A 21787-nucleotide genomic window follows, 5' to 3' on the forward strand; every position below is an offset into this window, starting at 1 on the left:
AATTTACTGTCACACGGTTTCTGAGTACATTTACCGGTAGTTTATCTATTCAATTGCGTTTTTTTTAATGAGTTTTATCTCTAATGAATAGATAAACTACCGCTAAATGTACTTCAGAAACCGGGGGTGTGTTAATTGAAAAAACAATGTATAAAAATTAAGAGATATCTCCCTGGATCGACAATTTGGTTGAATGTTAATCCCAAAACCTTTATGATTGAGAAGTTTACGTACTAACACTATTGTTATTAAATATAAAATCACATTTTAACCTGTGTGCACGTTCAAAATGGTGTACGTTGATAAATATGCGTGCAAAAATTATAATAAAAAAATAATACAGTTTCGATTTATTTACTTGTTGGTACATGTATGTAAGACTCTGTAATTATAAATAAAATAAATTTAACCCATTAATGTCTTAATGCTGGGCAAGGGCCTCCTCCCAGAATGAGGGAGAGATAAGGCCTTGAGTCCACCACGCTGGCCGAGTGCGGGTTGGGGACTTTGGCTACCTTCAAAAACTGTTCTAAAGAACTCTCAGACACGCAAAATTGCATCATGATGTTTTCCTTCACCGTTGGAACAAGTGTCATTGGTGAGTAGCATGAGAAGCGCAACTTAAACTTTGAAATAAGTAAATAATAGTTTTTGCACGTATTTCTATCAACATACACTTATATCGGCAGTTATAGCTCTTCACTGGGTTTATAAATTGATTAAACAACATATTTGGTGGAAATATTGCAAATAATAATTTAATAAGCCACAATAATTATCTAAAAATCATTACTAATAATTTTCTAAAGAAACATTAATTTTCTACACCTAACTGCAGTTTACTCAGTTAGCTTTCAGTACTGAGAATGGCTTTATTTAATTCATTATGCAATTCAAAAAGGACACGAGTACCAACAGATTTAGTACAAAAAATGCCTTTTTCGAAAATCATATTAAATTTACGATAATAAAGCAAAATTTCCACCGAACATACGTATCGATTATTGATGAATATGACCCATCATTGCTCAAGAACAAGTAGGGTAGAAATAAAGTAGAGCACATATTAATAAACCACTCTTAATTTTGAAATCACTCTCAAAAAATGCTTAATTGAAATCACCAGTTATTCAAGGCACCCCAAAGACTTAACTGTCTTTAACTTTTTTACTCTTCAAAGTACGTAGATACTCAAGATGAATTACTTCCAAACGATCACCCATCTATAGAGTGACCGCGGCTAAGGTACTTTACATCTCTGATTTTTGAACCTGTACTGGCATTTTATTTATTTACTGGCTTTTAACTGCTACGCACTAGCGGTTAACAGGGGGAACGGCAAAACGCGCGGTTACAGTTTAGTATGCAAACGCTTGGCAATTAATGGCGTTTTCACAGGTGGTTGCATCTTACCTGTAACCGCGCGGTTAGCCACTCCAGCGGTTAACCGCTAGTCCGTAAAGAGATTATGCCCGTTTTCTGAGACACATATAGGGCTCTTTCAATTTAGACGTTTCGTGTCGTACGGCTGCCGCACGTTAACCGTGCCGCTGGTTATAGCCCGCTGCCGTACCGCTGCGGTACGTTAGCCGTCCGACACCAAACGCCTAAATTGAAAGCGTATCTGACTGCCGTGCGTTTGTATGTTAGTGTTGTTTTAAATTCATGTGACAGCAGTGTAGCCATGGACTCTGACGAAGAAACATGACTGTTAGTGCTCCTGTTAAAAAATATCAAACAGAAACAAAAACGCCGCGCCCGTAAAAGAACACTACCGATGTTTTCATAAACATGTAATTTTGGTGATTTCCATATTCTTTATCCTAGGTTAAAACAAGACCCAAGCAAATTTTTTAATTACTTAAGAATGTCAAGAGAATGTTTCTACGAATTACTCAATAATTCAATTTCATTTATAAATTCTTCCACGTCTATATCATCCATTTTAAGCAAATAATAAACATGAAAATTCAATGAAATTAGCTGTCACGTTTAGTCACCGCACTATTCAACAACGAAATGAACACGTGGAGCTTGCGACGTTGCCGTCCTGTCGTCGTGCGTTCTCGGTACCGACACCGCACTGTTGCCGCACCGTGCGATTTGTATGAAAACAAATGACCGTCCGTGCACCGTACGACAAACGCACCGTTTCGGCACTGCTGCGGTCCGACACGATACGGCTAAATTGAAAGAGCCCTTAGCGATAGTTTATCAATCCAAACTGTCACGTTTATAACAGCTTGAAAGCTATTGAATAGATAAACTACCGCTAAATGTACCTCAGAAACCGGGGATAAGCCCTGTTAGATATTTTCTTTCAAACTTTATTTCAAAAGTGATTTCAAAATAGAGTAATGAATAAATACGTGGTTATAGTAGAAAAAACCCGTTGATTCCACAACACCCATTGGTCCGTGCTAATATACAATACATATATAAAATATACATCTACACGTCCGTCACTCGTTCACTATTACTATGTTAATTGATATATTAATATATCATTTTGTGTATCTTTAATATTTTACCGAGACGTTGCTTGGCCGTCTTCATACCTTTCTTCAGTCTTGCATCTGAAACAATATGTACGAATTGTGAAATCTATTTTCTTTATCGAATAGTTGTTCAATTGTCTGTCAAAAGTATTCAAGACCGTGTCTTGCGTTTAATTATTCAAAACCAATCTTTTTATTTTCCCAAGAGACGTGGTCAGCAGTTGAATAAGCACTACCACACTATAATTTTGCAAAAAATATAATTATCGAACCCCGAAACAGCAAGACGGCACTGTAGGAGGGCAGCGAAAGCGACGGCGGGACAAATTATTCGGCGGGAAAAATATTGGATTACGATGGCAAACGATGATAAAGATTGCTGAAGTAAGATGAAGGTTGTAGGGAATGCCTTTGCAGTGGTATGACGAAGGTTATTAGTATCAATAAAGTAATTAAAATACTCACTCTTGTTATTTGGCGTGGGTTGTACAGGTGGCGGGGGCCGTCTGCTTTTTGTGGCTAGCACTGATCGCTTAGCGTTTTGCTGCAAATAAAATAAAGACATGTTGATATAGGGAATTATAGAGGTGGATTTGTTATGGTCAATAAAGTAAGTTAAGTTTTCTTGTTTTTTGTTATAAGACATTTGTGATGCAATTAAATAGTGAACGGAAATGCTGAGAGGACTTTCAAATAACTATTTATTTCCAATAATATTAGTGTTGTTATGAATCAATACCGATGGTGATACAGACGTTTATTAAAGTCTTGGTAAATGGCATGAGTGTGTTTCAGTCTTATTTAAATAGTTTCATGGTCACATGTATGTACGAGAGTTATAAAGATGGTGTCATACCTGCGCGGGCGGCGCGTCTTTCTCCTTGTCCCGCTCGCGTTGCGCGGGCGTGTGCGGCGCGGCGGCGGCGGGGCGCGCGGCCGCCGCGGTCAGCGCTGCGCGCACGCACTCGCGCCGCACACCCGCACGCGCGGTTCGTAGCCGCGGCACCAGGCGGCCAAGTCGGGCGCGTGGGGACCACGACTCATCCCTAAGAGAATAATGCAGATATTACTAATCTATATATTATGGAACAAGCGACAGAGTAAAGAATTAAAGCCTGTATTTTATAAGTTTAAAAAAGAAACAGGCAAATGCAAAATTTTAATAAACCACTGCGGTCTGCCATTCGATGAACCACACTGGAAAAGCGAAATTTATTTTTCCAATAAAACTACAAGAATAATTATTTGTTCAATAGACTAGCGATAATTAATCAACTAGAAAATAAAAACTCACTTCTCTCCTTTTGATTTCGTGTCCACCTTATTTCGTGAATTTCGTCGTTTTTTCGACGCTATCCATTCTTCATCTTCATCTGAACTCATTTCTAGCGATGGATATACTGAAAATAAACAATTTTTTTTCATTATAAACTTTAATCATTAATAACAACCAAAGAAATAGTTTTCTATAAACACCATGTACTATACACACCGCAAGCAAATACATTCACTTCCATACAGATTACATTTCACACTATCACAGTATAAGTAGTTCCCACCCATACGCGATATTAATACTTTCAGAAATTTGTAAGTTGAGTATAGTACGGTTAATTTAGCGGTAGTTTATCTATTCAATAGCATTTAAACTCATATAAAAAAGAACGCCACTGATTAGATAAGCTTCTGCTAAATGTACTTAGAAACCGGGCTTTAGTCAAATTGAAAACACAACATAGTGCTAATTTTATCATACTCTCTACGTCTCTAGCTGTTCCCATTATAACGATTGTTTGTCGTCAAAACTTTTAATCGTTTAGTAACTGTCGTATGTAGCCGTCCCCACTGTCACGATAATCTGTCGTCACTGCAAAAAATGTCGTAGACGACAGTAAGTCGTGTCGTTCTATATTAGAACACCTCCATTTAAACATAAAAACCACGACACTTAAATCTACACGATTATCTGTCGTCACGACATAGTGGGAACGCGCCCTAATTCACTTGTAACGTCACTACCATAAAACTTCACTCACCATACTCCTCATCTCGATGCACCTCCTTTATAACATCCTCTTCATCTTCCAAGTCCTCCTGGACAGGTGGCTTTCGACTCCTCTTGTTATCTCGGACCGGTTCCGTCGCGACGTCACTGGCAACGCCGAAGGTCCGCGGAGTAGCCTCAGCGAAGCGAGAGCTGATGCTTAACATACCCGCTACGGCTGCGTCCTCACTGTAGAAGTAGGGATAATGTAGTAAGGTATATTGATGGCTTAAAAACATATAATGGTGCGTACAGATCCATGCTATGTAACAATGCAAGAATTGGCCATTCGAATATCATACATAACATTAATTCCCATTCGTAAAGGTAGTTGTTCACGCCACGACAAAAATAGGAGATCGAGACATGATACCGCGACCGGAGACTGCGACTGATACTTGACTTATGGTAACTCGTCATATGAAAAAGTTTGCAAGCGAGACAGGAGACAGATCATAAGTAAAATGACGGTCGCAGTCTCCAGTCGCGGTCTGATCGGAAACGTGAACCGCCGTCTTAAGAAGGGTTGCCGGTTGCAAAAAGCCAAATCTTTTTACAGCATGTTTTTGTGAACGAAATCATGTGACCCAACTCAACAAGACAAAGAAGAAGAACATCAATTTCAATAGTTTGTACGTACGATGCAAATGAAACCTTTTACGAATACAAGTATAATCATTTTTGGTTAATCCAGTCAACTACCCTATTATGACAGCTTTTCATTTTTGTAGTAAATGTACTGTATGCACGCACGATGCATGTCGATAGTTTTCGATTGTTACATTGCATGAATCTGTACATCAGAAAAATACATACTGTCATTATTAACTATGGCGTTAGTAGCTTTAGTAGATTTAGTCTTGATTTATTAGTTTGTTATTTACAAGCCAACGTTAATGATAACAGTGTTAACATTTATATAAAACAGCACATGCAATTTGCATAGAAGGAGAAAAATTTTCAGTATATAAATATGATTTAATGGGTCGATAAATTCATCTTTAACGTATTATGGATTGTAAATGATATGAAAACGAGCTGTCTTAGTAGTGAAAGTCGTCGTAAGCTCGGATAAGTTGTACAGTATTTTGTCTTTTTCACTCAAACTCAGTTTCAAAGTTGACCGAAAGAGACAAAACATTGTATTAATAGCCAGAGCTTGCACGACGTTTATTTTTAAGACATGAGTAGTACAAATGTACCATGTCATAGAAATAAATGAAAAGTTCCTTTTCTTGGAAGTGATATACCTAATTGCGCAAGTCAATAATGATGAAGAGATGTTTTATATGTACAGTTTTGCTCACAGCAGAAAAAGAAAAGCTTAAATAAAGTAACATTGATAACATAAATATAGAAACAAAATGCTACTAATCAATATTAAAAAACACAAATATGTTGATGAGCCTCTGAAAATATATTGAAGTTTACAAACTGCATTTCTTTATCGCAGTTAGATATTCTTATAAGAATATGTCTGTTTTCGAGAGGCTCATGGATTTGTTTATTAAATACCCAATTTGATCAACGTCTTCTAAGCTTAAGAGGTGTTTAAAGCAGGTCACTGGTCAAGGGTTAACGTTTTTAAACTTTACTTTGTACACATAATCCAAAATTGCTTAACTTTAAAATAATTTAGCAGCCACAACAATCACCCGTGACTACGGTCGATGCAATTCGATCGAAACGTCGGGCAGAATATAAGATAGCAATTTTGTATTAGGATAGAGGTTAGTTTGTGCATGCTAATACATAAATTGTTACCAAGATGCTTTTTATTTCACCAGTTTTAAGGGGCTTACCCACAGTTTCTGAGTACTTTTAACGATAGTTTATCTTTTCAATAGCGTTTTATATGAGTTTAAACGCTATTGAATAGATAAACTACCGCTTAATGTACCTCAGAAACCGGGGGTTAGAGCTTTTGTAATGGATTAAGGTTAGGGGACATCTAAGCGAAGCCATTGTCAGGAGATTTTTAATTTCTGGACGTTGATAAAATGTGGGTTGAAATACTATGAATTTCAAATAAGAAGACGTACGCATCTCGCGTAAGCTTTTAAACAAAATGTAGTAAAGTAAAGTGTAGTAAAGTATCTAATGTATGTTAAATATATAAATATATTTATAAATCATAATAAAATTATATTCTTAATAGCTGAACCAAATTAATTAATTTAGATTTTGAAGGAAAAACGAATTTGCCAACAATAAAATATAATAATATGTGGGACGTAAAATTGTATCAGTGTATAAAATAAACAAATAAAAATGAAATATTCTAAAACTGTTAAAAAAGTATTCGTTTGTCTTATTACATTTTAAATTTAACTAATGCTAGCAGCACTACAGAACTGTTTCTGTGTTTTTGTTGCCACTCTATTTTTTTTTACTGGTAACAGAATTGTCAAGGCTTATGTTGGCAACATTAAATTGTCTTCTCATTTGAAACCCACAGCGGTGTGTAATGTGACACTTGCCTGAGAGACTCCACGGCTGTCCTATGGCAGAACAGTCGTGAACCGCCTCCTTGGGGTGCATAGCTATCGTGGAATGAGAAAACCAATGAATCTATTTATACTAGCTGTTAGCATGTTATATGAATTGTTAAACTAATCCCTCTTTTTTGTTATTTATTATAGTTCTTAGTCATTGTAACGACCAGTTTCAATAAATGATTGTATTAACATTAAAATATTCGTATTTTTAAATAGGTTTTTCTCTCATATTAGAATATTAATCTTGTATCGCGGGGACTTTTACAAAGATACAAAAATCCAACACTAAGTTTTCTGTTTGAGAATCAAACTGGTAGTAGCAGTTTCTTATTCTTGACAAACGTTTAGCAACGAGAATCTGTATTACAATGTTGTCATATTTCGGCTTAGATAGAAGAACATTACTGGCGATAACTTATTGAAACCGACCGTTACCGCTCCCTTAGCCAAAAGCCCTATTGTTACGCTACAAAGGAAAACCAATAACCAATAGCTTAATATTTATATTGCATATTCATACTGCCTTACTAATTATGTAAAGCGTTGCATTAATTAGTTGTACAAAGCAGATGACTTAGCAAAAACTAATATAATTTAATATTTTCACTATTACTGAGCCTTAGCAGCGCGCACGGCTTTTGCGCTCATAAGACTTTATTGAATAAGCTGCTATTATCTTTACAGTCTACAATTAATTTGCCAATACACTCTTAATATGTTTATTAAACCAAATTATGCTAAAATTTTATAATCCAATCAAAAACATTGTGAGAAAACCTTGCATGAGAGATTTTGAATGGCTATTGAAGGTATGTGAAGCCCAGCAATTGACTAGCGTGATGGACTTAAAACCTTACTCCTTTTTAATTATGAGTGGAGACCGGTGTCTAATAAAGGTATTGTAAAGGTATATATAAATTTTCTTACTAGTCCTTAATATTTTGTCTGACCCTACTTTGAATATTCCCTGTCCACGCCACTGAGTGCTATCACCAATATAATTTTCGGGGGCATTGACCTTACACCCAATATATTAGTACAACTGTGCACCCGATCCTTTTATAAATTATATAGAAACCAGACTTAAAGGCAAAAGACCCAAACCAAACCCTATTTGTGTTAGTAAAGAATACACAGATAAGGTGCCTATCAATAAAATAGGCTGTAACTAATCTGTAGTATTCCTTAATTGTTTACTGATGGGTAATTGCTAATATACCGCGCTTTCGCGTATAATACGAATCATACTCGATAGATTTCAAATACATCTAATATATAGCACGCTCCAAATAAGTTTGTGTGCCTGAATATAGTCGCAAGCCGACAAATAAAATCGAGAGATTAGGATGAATGCGGTTGATAGAGATCTTAACAAAAACAAGAACGAATAGACTACCTTATATTCTTTACTTCGTCCGCGTGAAATGACTTTTAGAGGTAAAAACTATGTGCTAATCCAGGTTGTAAGCTATCTGTAGGTATACCAAATTTTAAAAACATCTTTTAAATAATATTTGCGAGTATGAGAAACGTGAGATACAATCATACATTCTCACAAACATTCGCATTTATAATATTGGCAAGACTTGCACCAGTTTCCTACTATATTCCGAGACACAAACTTATTTGGCGCGTGACATAAGCTCTATAACCTATTATTATCAGTTTCAAACTTACGTGTCATTATCATTGACGGGTTGTTCTTCTTCAGCCAGCACGGAGGCTTGTATGAGAGACTCGATGCCGTTGGCCGGCGCGGGCCGAGTCGCGGCGCTCTGCCTGTATGTGTTTGTGTTGCTCACTGCACCGGTTGTGGGTGCGTTTGTTGATGCTGTAACAATGATAAAGCGAGATTTGTAGTAGAAAGGTTAATATTTTTTGGCTGCCTATGTGGTGGAAAAATATATGCAGGAACATGAACCACAATATGCCCGGAGTTCGTCTCAAGAGCCGCAAAAGTTTTTTACGATACACCGAACCCATCAACTCCCACAAGGTTGAATCTCTGGCGTGAAAGGAATCCATCCTCCACCTAACTTTATACAGCCAACCGAGCGCCTACCTGGACACGACCGGCAAGGGAGTCCTGTCTGTAGGTCCCTTAACCAATTGCGAGCTCAGACGGGCCCTTGTCGAGATATAATGCGCAAGTGGGATTTAACTTATCAATGTAGCCATGATTGCGGTGCCCCATCACAAACCATGGCACATGTTATATGTCCCACAACCTGCACAACTGAGGAGCTTAACTTGGCGACGGGTAAAGCAGTGAGTATAGCTAGAGCACTCACCGTTACTCTGCCTATAAGACGAGTGCTTGTGTTTAGTCTTCCGCGGCCTGGGTGCCGGCGTGTCATCAATGTAGAGGTCGGAGTCCTCGTAGTCGTAGGTGTTGGACACGCGGCGCCGCACGGGCCGCTCCGAGCGCCGCACCGGCGTCGCCGCCGGGGACTCCGCCGCGCCCGCCTTCGTGTCTTCTACCACCTAGGAGATAGGGGAAAGTTGCTTAGTTGAACTGCACGTTTGCCTGAGTTGTAAACGTGGTCACGTCGACGTTATAACCGCTTGGAATCAAATGACCGTGAGTGAGTTCTCCAATGATATTAAATTATTTATATAAACACTTCTCATTTGAAATTAGTTTTAGAAATTTATGGAAAATATTTTAGTATGCTGATTATTGGTTTACTAATAGTCAATATCCGTCAAGGAACCGTGAGCGTAAGAAACATGATTTTAATAATAATAAATAGTAGTAGTACTGACATTAGCCCAAATCTATGTAAAAGTCAAATTCGGAAATTGAGAAATAGAAAAAGGAACTGAGTAAAGGTTAATATGATATTTTGATGTGTCTAATGTGATAATCGAAAATAATAAGTAAATGCAAACTTACATAATTAGCGGTATTAGAATACTGGTGCGCGATGGCTGCGTCGTACGACGGTAGATTGTGGTAGTTGCCGTTGACTGTTTCCGGCACTGCCACATTACTGTAACTTGCTGTTTGCTACAAAGGAACCAAATAATTTATTAATTTCAACATTTGTTGTTAAATTTAGCGCTCTTTAGGCAGACGTTTGGTATGCGAAAACGTTGCATTTACGCTTATCGCACGAATAAAGCTCTTACTACAACAGAGTTTTAAGAGGCGGTAAATAGCCCTAATTTATAAGATAATGATATCTTCACTAACAGTTTTGATTCAGAAATCATCAATCATTATATTACGAGTATATCAGAAATGCAGGAACTTAAAGCCTAATTCAAATGTATTGGCTATATGTTACTCAAATACTAAGACTGACAAATAATTTAACTTCTTAAAAAAATAAGGAATCTTTTAAAAAGGTTAATTTTGCTCAATACGAAAGATTTTTTTCCAACAGTTTTAGATGATTATAGATAGTAATTATAATATACCTGATGAACATTAGCCGGTACTTCTTCATACCGCTGATAAGTATCAACCGTATACGCGATATCAGGTTGATGATAACTATACACCGTCGGCTGATAGGACCCCGGCTTAGCCGACTCCGAATACTGGTAGTCTTGTTGTATGTCCTCCGCCGAATACATGCCTGGAGAATTGTCATCTGATTAAACAGATGTGGAAATATGAGTGAGAATGTGTTTAAAGTTCATGGTTAGAAATGATTTTGGTTATTTGTGTTTGCTGTTGTGTTTATTATTGTTATTTGTTTAATAATGAGAGACTGCTGCTAGACTGACTATTGCACAAATAGCGGACTGCACAATTTTATTGAGCGTAAGCCATAAGGCTTGTATTGTGCAGTTGTCATTGTTGTCGTTATTGCGTAATACTATTGATCGTCCAGGACGGTTTATAAGCAAAAATGTCTGGTCAATGCAAAATATACGCAAACACGAATAACCAAGTGTTAAAATATTAGAGTAATACGTAATAACAAATAAGAGGTTGATATTTGTACATAATGTTTTAATTTAAAAAAAAGTATTTTAGTAGATGATCGAGTGGTAAAAAGGGTAGAAAGATGAAAGAGTGAAGTAAGCTGTCTGTTATTGCAAAGGCAACATAATTTCTTGAGAACATAAAATTTGAAAAAATGAATGTTTTTTATTTTTATTTAACCCTTTGACGGCCACGGTCGGCTATACTCGACAAATCAGTACGTGATTGCGACTATATTTTTGTCAACATTTACCGACGAAAGCGTCGTGAGCACTTTCTGATTTTTCGGGTATAGTGTGATAAAGATCCAACAAAAATATTTCTCGAATAAGATCTGATAACAACCTGAGAACGTTAAAAAAAAACAGCAGAACAACAACTTCTAAGCACTACTGCTTTTAATATTACATTATTTTAAAGATTTACGTAAGAAATAAGGATAGTTCCACTCACCAGGTCCATAACTCATATCCTGGCCATCAATCCTCACACTCCCTGGCAAGTTCTCATTAGTAAACAGTATCTGTTCTTCATGAAAATCTCCTATGTCTTTCTTAGATATAGTCCATTGATGGATAGGTTTGAGTGTGGGACGCTGTTCTGAACGGATGAGGTGTGATTTGAGGATTGAGTGCTCTGGGAGGGAGTAGGGGGGAGGCGCGTCGTCGCGGGATGAGGAGGGGGAGTTGCTGAAAAGTAATATATTTTTTAAGTACTATTTCGAGATAAAGAAATGGAATGTTAGCTTGTTTTATTTTGTCAAAGTAGATATACATTTTTGTGTAGAAAATTTTACTACACTAGAAACCACAATCTGAATGGGTAAGAATCAAACACGTACATGGTGTACTTTTGGTAAATACATTAGTTAGGGAAATTTTTAAAATACATCAGATTTTGAATGCTTTTCAAGAAAGATTGACACTGACGAGATGTAATAAAAAATTTTACAAATGGATAATGTATATAGCATTGTCAAAGCCTTAAAATTCAAAATATAATAAAATATTTTATCCGTCGATAAAAAAAATATCTCAGGACTTTCGCTACCACGCACATCTCAGGTGTAAAAACAATGTAGACATTTAAACTTTAATAAATACCTCATCTTAATCTTCAAATTAGCAGTCTTCTTATCACCTCTCTCGACATATCCATTGCCGTCCTGATACGGCACCTCCTCAAAGGTTTGATAAGCGTACTTATCTTGTAACACGAGCTCTTTGCCATCCACTACGTACTTGGTTTCCGGTACACCGTTGCGTATTACGTCTTGAGTTACGTATCTCTCTTGGTATATTACTTCCTAGAAATGAAAATGTTGAAATATGTTAGTATTGGTTCGGGATGAAGAAAATGCATGCCCGTTTTGACTAAACATACCTACCTAAACATGATATAAAATGGACTAAACATATTTTTGTATAACTACATTAGATAATATCACGCCTATTACAGCTAAGTGAAAGCTTAGGTGTATGAATTACAATAAAGTAATGTCATTTACAATAATATTAGTCCCATATAATAGGCCTCTTGCCATTGGCTGGGCTCTTTATCAAACTTCAGACTACTATTGAGAATAATCTAATATAAAGTAAAATTTCTATAAAAAGCACTACAATTTGTAACAATTCCTTTGCTATGCAAATCCTATATATTCTAAAATTAATCTAATTGCTTGTAATTAAGGAATTTTGTCCTTCTATCAACCAATTTTGAATTCATTAAAACTACTGTCAAAAATTAATTAACTTAACAACGGCAAAAAGTAAAGCTTCAGAAAATAAAACTTATATATGCCTATAAAATCAAATACACTTTTACATAAAGCACTATTATACGATAAGTAATGTCGTATATAAAGCATGCTGTTCAAACAATCATTCAGCATAACATATAGGACTAAAGCCCTTTTATCTCTTAACCACTTACATCTTCGACTTCAACTTCCTCTTCCTGCATGTAAAGATTACAAACACAGTGTAAATATAGCCCTTTAACTTGTTATACTCGGGCCATTTTAAACGTGCGAACTATAGTCATGTCATTTAATTGGAGTCTCTCGCTCGCACTTACACATTGTCACAATGCTGATTCTTTTGATTATGACGTAGTTCGCACGTTTGTAACAGCCTGAATATACATACATTTACATACATAACAAGTGTGATACTTGTTATACCCGAAGGTGTTAGTACAGGTGTGTGAAAAACATCCACAATTCATCATTAACAATGTCAGTCCCATGTAAAATAGGTGGCGAGCCTATTGCCATATAAATACTTTACCAAACTCCGGGCTATTACTATTATCCTACAAAAGTACCAAATCAATAAAATTCTTCTTACGCGGCGCTACGCTGATTGCACCGTCAACCGCTAGTGTAATTTACCGGACACGTTACCGAACTCTGCGACATTATTGAGAATATAAAGCTCATTTTTTCATGAAGATTTCATAGGAAGTGTAGAGTGCTTACTAAGAGAGGATTCTTGGAAATTCTTCCCTGAAAGGGGTCCATGCGAGCAGAGTGGCGGGCGGTAAGTTAGTAAAAGCTATTTAAATTATTAGCTTACCTTATTATCTATGAAGAACTTATCAGCTTCAACAAATTCGCCGTTCTGCGCCATATGCATTATGGGCTTGGGTAGAGTGAGTTTCAATGATTTCTTAGAGCTGCTCAACTGTTTCTTTGCGTTAGTTTTGTTTGGCGATGTGTGCTTTATTTTGAAGTCCTGAAACATCAATGATATTAAATATGAAAAATACGTTCACTTTGACTCATAGGAATAATTTCAGTATGTGATTTCCTACTAAATATTTTGAATGGGTAATCATTTTTTTTAAGAAATTACAGATAGCCTAGGCCGGAAATCGTAAAGTTTCAAAATCTATCTTTAGCAATAACTAAAAAGAAACAAAGTTTTAACAAGCAATATTTTTCCTTACTTATAAATTACGATATTAAAAGAAAATATTTAAGTATACAGTATTCATATACAATTAAGATTCCAGTTTCAGATCAAATAATTAATTACCTTATCTTTAGTAGAAGTGCTTGTGGATCTCTTCTCTAACGTTCGCAGTTCCTTACACAGTTCCCTCACAAGTTGGCTGGAGTTCAGGCACTTTGGTACGTTGTCGCGTTTGGATGGGTCCGACTGTAATACATAGAAACATATTTGTAAGGCAAAAGTGAACTGAACTTTAAGAAAATTTCGTTCTACAGTCCGACTTAGTAGAGAGCCTAGACATGCACGATCTTCCTATTTTATTAGTAGCTATAGTATGTTATTGCCTACAAGACTACTAATTTGTTGGACTATAACTGTGCACTTTGTTAGGGTTTTGAACATATATTATCTATTTTTGCAGAATATTCGAGTTCTTATTGAAGTTTCTTCTACGAATAAAAAGCCTAAATAATTATAAGAATGAGAAAAGTGAGTTTAAATTGCAAGTTGAACTAAGTTTCACAGTAAAACTTAGAAAATAAGTGTATGTGTTTACGTATACGTATAACGTACACGTATGTATACGTACCGCTTTAAGTGCGTGCCATTCTTTGAGTGCGTTGGCGAGAATTTTGATACCGCGCAACAACAGTGGCGGGAGAGCAGGCAGCGACGACACGCTTTCGCTTAGTGTGAACTCTTCATCCTGGAAAAACAAATTGGAAAAATAACATAATAATAATGTTTATTTTATCTTTACATTTTTGTATAGTAACATAGATATCATTTAAAAACACGTTAAACTCAAATTTAGGGATAAACAATATTGTGTTAAAGATAGATAATATTAAGGGCCAATTATTTTTTGTTATGGGACTTGAATCCTTTGAATTTGAAAAGGTAAATTTTGTTTCCGAGCACCTTCCTTGATCCTAATTACATTAACTTTGGTAAGATTTATCTAGATACTATATGGTAACATACCTGTGTCTCTTCATTATGTCGCCGGAGAATAGTGAGTAGATGTGCGCCGGCGTACCAGTGCATGGCTTCAAACAGTGGGTAGCGGAACATTGTAGGTGTCTCCACGCAACGTTCGATCTCGTAGATCCTTTGAACAAACATGGTAACATTACACATACAATGAAATACATAAACCTTGTTTAATATTTACATGGAAATAATGATATCACACTGCTAAATTACAAAAGTAGACTAGTTAACTATTTCAAATGCGATTTTAGGTTTTTAGTTAGCTTACTGTTAAAGCCTGGAAAAGGAGCAAAAAAGCACATAAAATTAAATGATTTTTAGCCCGGAATCTACAGTCCCGAAATGGTGTGATGGTATGAGTACGTGCCGAGTCTGTCTGTAACTATGGGAACCTTAGTGCTTTGTATAAATTCAAGATTTTTTTACGTCTTTGTAGGCAATAAATAGTCTATCGGATACGAACACTACTCCATTAACTTCCAATATAGTTAATCTACTCACTGTAGCTGCATCTCAATGGCGTACGAGTGCAGGAAGTTGCCGCCGAACACGAGCGAGTCGCAGGGCGTGAGCACGGCGTGGATCCAGCCGCTGGGGATGAACAGCGTCTGTCCCGCCGACACCTCGGCCGTGCCGTACCACTCCACCACGTCGCCGAAGAAGCGCTCGTGGTTGCTGGACGCGCACCACTGCTGGTACAGGGCCAGGTTTGTTGATGTTGGAGGGATTAGGTAGAATATCTGGAACAAAACCCTTCAATTTAATATATTGGCCAATTTAGTGAAACATGTTTAAGGTGTTCGAATGTTTTTGTTAGTACTGACAGTCGGTGATACCAATCTTTTATACTGCAATATGACTAGTTTATTTAAGACATTGTTGCCTTTCCAGAAAAGTCGAAGACCTGTGTCAGTAAAGTTCACATCAGAAATTCAACATTCAAACTTCTTCTCATAACAGTCACATATGCGATAAGTACCACTGTATGCATGAACTCGTTTAAAAGCTCAGATTGACAGACAAATAGTCAGCAGAGCTTTAGCCAGTGTGAGTAGTTACCTTCCGGCCGTGCAGCACGTGGTACCACACGGTGGTGCCGCCGAAGTCCACGTGGAAGTCGGTGAAGGCGCCGGCGGGCGACATGAGGCAGTACTTGCGGACCGGCGGGGCCGGGGCCGGGGCCCGCGCGCCGCCCCACACGCTGCCCGCCCAGTCCAGCGCGCGCGCCACCGCCGGCGGCTCCACGCAGCGGGACATGCTGCGACACGGATACAAAAAGTCAGCTTAAATACTAATAAATTATCGAAAAAAAATGTGAAGGCAGCGTAGAAAAGGCAGATTTTTCAAATTTGATAGACTCAAGACCTGGTCGCTCTCTCGTTCAGGAGGAGACCCTGGTCTTAAAACAAGCAGACAGAAACAAACATGAAATAGAAAGAATAATTGTATCAGCAGGACGTGCATGTTGCCTAGTGTCGGGAGTTTAGAAAAGTCTACATAGTTACTGTAATGTCAATGTACAATGACTAATGACTAATCTTTGTACCCTTTTCTATTAGCATCTGATCTTAAATCATATGATTTAGCATGAAATGCGATGTGAAATACAAATGCAAATAAATATTTTATCATACTTAAGCATGAACTATGAAACTAGCCTCTATAAAAAATGGTTTTTACCAAACAAGATAACAAAGTTGGTTACTCACTTAGTCTCACTGAACTCCAAACTGAGTACATTGAGGACCTTCTCGTCACGATGCTCGGGCGGTGTCTCGAAGTAGTCGACAAAGTCACCGAGCGGCATGCGCATTGTTGCTTGTTTACGAACATCTATCACTTCCACCTGCAATTTATCACATTTGGTATAGTAATATTGAAGCTATAACCACTGTTAGATAATTTTATTAAGGTGTTATGTTGAACAAAAATAGCAGTATGAGTATTACTAAACTTGGAGCTTAAAGATGAGTGAGTTTCATGTGTTTTACACTTTTGGATCAAGTCGTTTTAGGCCACCGGCAGGCTTCTTTGCTTCTTTGTTCTTATCCCTCGTTACGTGTTTCCTTTTAAAATGATGTATTTCTAAAAGGCCGTCTGCCTCACCTCAACCGTTCTCGGGGATATTAACAAATATCACTAAGTTGCTGCACTATCGAGTTTTGACGCTATTGAATAGATAAACTACCGCTAAATGTTCCTTAGAAACCAGGGGTAAACCATACTATAAAAATTAATTATTATAATTAAACACAATATACCAGACATCAAGAAGTGACGCCTTTCATAATTAAATGAACATTACAAGGAATGAAAAAGCTCGTAAAAAAATGTCGTAACAAATATTTTTTTACGATCAATTATAAATCTGTGCCTTATGTTAATAGACTATTATACTAATAGAATACGTATGTAGATTACCAGACATCCATATATAGAAGTGTATAATAGTGTATTTTTATACATATAAATATTTATTACTGATTCATTCAATACAATGAGATAATGTGTGATTTGTATAGCAGATAGTTATCTGTTACTTAGTGGTTTGTTTGACGTGTTGAGGAAAATGTCTTAACAAGCCTGATTATAATTTAAATAGAGTCGTAATATTGTATTACATGAACTTATTTGACTAGTGTAACAGCTCTTACTTTGTTATTATTAAGCATTAGTTAAGTTTTCTCTTTGAAACATAAGTTTAAGTTAAATATCCAAAACACTTCTGGCATTGATTTGAAGACGACGATATGCGCATACAGATATCTTTAGAACTTTTCGTGTTATTAGCCGTATTGTCTCATGAAATTTATTTAATTAAAGTAGTATTAGAGATGTTTTTATCAACTTTTCTCATGATATTCGAAGATAAAGTAGCTTGTACTAAAACACTACAAAGCACTTAAAATTGAGTTAAGCTGCTATATATCTTTGTTAAGTATTTTTACACGAGTGTGCGATGCAAAGGAGGCAATGCCTCCTTTACCCGTAGAAGTCTGTCAAGTAGTGTGACATACCTCTAGCTGTGCTCCACAAAACCGTAGCACGGATCTGACTGTGAATGTGGAGGCATTTGGTATCTTGAGGTCCAGTCCCTCTGTTACGTTGAATGTCACTGGTCTTGTGAAACCTGTATAACAAAATATAATATAAGTTATTAAGCTATGTATTATAAGTATATTTTATCAGTTGTTTCCTTACAAATTGAGATAACTAATCTTGCTAGGAACAATCTTCAAATTCAAAAAAGTTCTTAAGCTTGGTTTGGCATGTATTTTTTTAAATTTGATTTTGTCTCTGTTTTCCACATTTGACTGATTTTGACAGCTAACAGCGACAATTAACTAACTATAGACAAATTTTGGAAATGCGCTTCGTTCTTACTTCAGACTCTTAAGACGAATTTCAAAACCACCCAAAAATTTTAACCGTCTTTTTTTATACACACGGGTTCAGGCGTATACTTCATATTCATATCACTCTCAAAAGGTCAATACCCTCAAAACAAACAGTTCTCCCTCACCATTATCTCTGATGAACTCCTCAGTGAACTGATGCGGGCTCATGCGCTGCAGCGCGGCGGAGGCGGGGCGCGGCGGGCGGGCGGCCAGCGCGCGGACCCACGCCGGCGTGCCCACCTGCGACGGCCGAGACTCCGCCCCGAGCTCGTACCGGTCCGCGCGGTGGTTGTTTGTGGGGATTTTTACTGGAAAACATATACATATATGTACTTTACTATTATGGTTCATCATGATACAACGTTTAACGTTTTTTATGAATATGGAACAGCTTTCATCTAAATTGCTTGGGGTATAGTAATGGAACAAATAATATGTGTGTAAATACAGCAGCTCCTTATTGTGAGGTTGCAGCTAATCAAAATAACAGCACTACTACTTAATAGTACTAGCCAGTATCAGTCATTACTACCTAATATGGTTATATTGAAATCCAATATTAGGTAGATTCAAGTGGGTCCAACACTCTTTCTTTACTTGTCTATAGTTCAACATTCAGTACCTACATAATAATAATATAATCTAAATCTTATAACACAATGGTATATTCTATGTACTTACATACTGAAGGTCCGTATGTCTGTGCACATTTTGGGCAGTGGTATTTGTCTATGTCATCTGATTGGTATATTTTCACATCTACGCAGCTGAAAGTAAGAAATTAAGTAATTAAAATATTCTGCATAACATTTTAACACAATATTATTATGACTTCCTAACATGATTGTTAACAAAATATAAATCTAGGAAACTAACATCTGTATATATATTGTAAATAGTAAAATATGTAATTTAATTATAGCTATTACCTAGGTTGAATACCATCATGGTGTAAGGTTTAAAAGTGTAACTTATAACATTAGAATTTCCTTTATTTTGAGAAGTTTAGTTCATCAAAGAGGTTAGATACTACTATGTACCAAATACAAACACCAAGAATTGCCTAGACAATCACTGAAATTTATTAGTATGATGTTTAATAACTAAATATTCTCCTCCAAGCCCATATACAGTTACGGCAACCAGTTTCTTTGGAACTAAGTAATGTGCAGGTGTTTGTTTTTAGTGTACAAGTGTGACATCTATTCGATCACTATCGTAGACGGGCTGATTGCCAAAATCAGTATTCCAAAGGATGTTTTGGAGGAGATCACATAAGTTTGGATTAAAAATAAAGTAACTACCATTAACCTTTAAATACTACTTATTTAGAAAGAAGAGCTGTCTTTAGCAATATTAGAATGTACGAGCTCTGTGTCAAGAAAATAAGCAATAGTGACTTTAATGACTTTATGAATTAATCAACTGCTAATCTTTATGATATTATAAAACAAAGATTATTAACCATAAAGCTGTTAAACCAAAAATAATTGCTATTTCATCATTAACTTCAACTGCTTAATGTTATAATTATGTCATCCATATTTATTTTGTCTTGTAATATTTGCATACCATATTATTATATGCAATCTTTAAATAACTGTGACATTACTTCCTATTCGACATAAGATTCGTCGGCAATATTACACAAGCTTAAACATACAAAAAAGTTTTATTTGATCTATAGTAAAGATAAGAGACTATTGTAATAATTGTATGTTTACAAAACAAACCATAATATAGGTATGTAAATATGAAATTGATAATTTTGAATATATTAGATAACTATTTGTAATAATTACACACAACATGGTTTCATGTAAAAATATATCACATGCTAAGTAATTATCATTTAGTTCAATGATTGTTCTACACAAAAACATACTTTTTTACGCTAAAGACTTGGTTAATGTTGATGACAAGTATGTAAGCTTTGCCGAGATCAATATGTACAAAAAACAGAACTGTTCAAAGTCCTCTAAGTGCATTTTTTCTGACCTCCGCGGTCTCTGCCTTCTATAGCATAATTAGGGTCTAAGGGATATTGCAACAATGTAAATGTACCATTCAATTTTCAGCAATGACCCCGTGAATATAACTTTTCACTAACACCCAAAGAAAATCCACGGTTTCATCGACAATTACCTCGTAAAATAACACTGATTTATTATAAATAAACACAAAGAATGCACGGCAGAAAAGCGCATTCTGATAAACCCATGACGACCGCAGATGTAAACAAACAAGAACTTGAAGAAAACGCCAGAAATACGTACAGTATGAAAGTTTAGGCTGTTTCAGGCTTATAGAACAAGAAAAAATAGGCATACCAAGTAGTAATCAGGAAATATCAACTAAAACAATCGTACACAGAAGTGATGGCCGAAGGGGCTTACACTGTCAAACTTCACACCATTTTTTTTAACACACAACGAAACTTTCACAATGAAATTTATATATTTTCCACATTACCTGCCATGAAACCATTCACGACAGCAGTCACATTCTATCATAAATTGTCCAATATTATATGGTTGACCACACAAACAATAGGTTTCCTTCGATGACGCCATTTTAATGGCGAATAGATAATTTTATTCTTTTTTCTCCACGTCGCTTCAGGGTGGCCACAGTAAAAATAATATCAGGTCATAAATTTCGCTCGCAGAATTTTGTAATACAGTCTTTACTTAAATTAAATTATGTTCCTTTATTTTAAAATCATAATACACATATTTAGACTTAAATAGAAAAAAATCCAAGTGTATATGAATTTGACTTTTGAATTTCTCCGCCTGACCTAAAATAATAGCAACAAGTGGTAACATAAAATATTCATGTGCGAGATAAGGAGCCAATTTATGTAAGAAGATCAGATGCGGACTTATTTGGCTTATAATTTTACTGCAAATATTGAAACAGATTAGGTGCAAAATAAGATAACAAATGGTTTACAATTGAAACATAATTTAAGCTCACTGCTCTCAATCTGTTTGTTCGAAAGTCGCATGGGCAAGCGATTTCTGGAGCTACACTACTACGCAACCACTACCACAAAGTTTGCTTGAGTATGACCATATCTAGTATACGTACATATCTATCCTTTGTTAGCAATCAGCAAATTTGCAAATATTTAACATGTAAAATACTGGTATTCAGTTGCATCCGGTGAACCCAGAATCCGACTTTAACATAGTTAGAAGAAAGCCTGGGCAATTTTTTGTACATTTATAACAACAGACTGTTCCGGTTGCATCCAGGTTTATAAATTTTACGCTTAACATGATGAATGCAAAACTATAGCTTCTAGCAAGCTTCTATCTTCTACTATACAAGACTCCCAGATCTTTAACTAATCTACTCGACGAGTAAGTAGATACCTACAATATGTAGTGGTACCTACCTAAGTATTGATACTATTCGAACTATAAGTGGTGGTTTATAAGTACCTGGCGAAAATAA

At 36.2% G+C, this 21787-nt stretch overlaps 1 protein-coding gene across 2 annotated transcripts; it reads right to left on the reverse strand.

The window, feature by feature from the left end:
- Nucleotides 1–1023: 1023 nt before the first annotated feature.
- LOC142983852 (uncharacterized) lies at nt 1024–20925 on the reverse strand. Of its 2 annotated transcripts, none has more exons than XM_076130997.1 (22): nt 20798–20925; nt 19007–19092; nt 18451–18633; nt 17945–18057; nt 16637–16773; nt 15987–16185; nt 15429–15667; nt 14919–15045; nt 14524–14640; nt 14019–14141; nt 13557–13715; nt 12081–12283; nt 11431–11666; nt 10464–10624; nt 9937–10050; nt 9332–9524; nt 8718–8871; nt 4535–4731; nt 3793–3898; nt 3355–3544; nt 2964–3042; nt 1024–2576 (listed from the first exon to the last, which is right to left on the reverse strand). In XM_076130997.1, the coding sequence occupies exons 1-22, from the start codon at nt 20896–20898 to the stop codon at nt 2497–2499; spliced, it is 3297 nt and encodes a 1098-aa protein (XP_075987112.1). In that variant the 5' UTR covers nt 20899–20925; the 3' UTR covers nt 1024–2496. The 2 variants fall into 2 exon arrangements, with proteins under 2 accessions (XP_075987112.1, XP_075987111.1); XM_076130996.1 differs by having other exon boundaries at nt 10464–10639; nt 20798–20898.
- Nucleotides 20926–21787: the final 862 nt, after the last annotated feature.

This window comes from Anticarsia gemmatalis, chromosome 25 (assembly GCF_050436995.1).
Source record: "Anticarsia gemmatalis isolate Benzon Research Colony breed Stoneville strain chromosome 25, ilAntGemm2 primary, whole genome shotgun sequence".
Classification (NCBI taxonomy): domain Eukaryota; kingdom Metazoa; phylum Arthropoda; class Insecta; order Lepidoptera; family Erebidae; genus Anticarsia; species Anticarsia gemmatalis.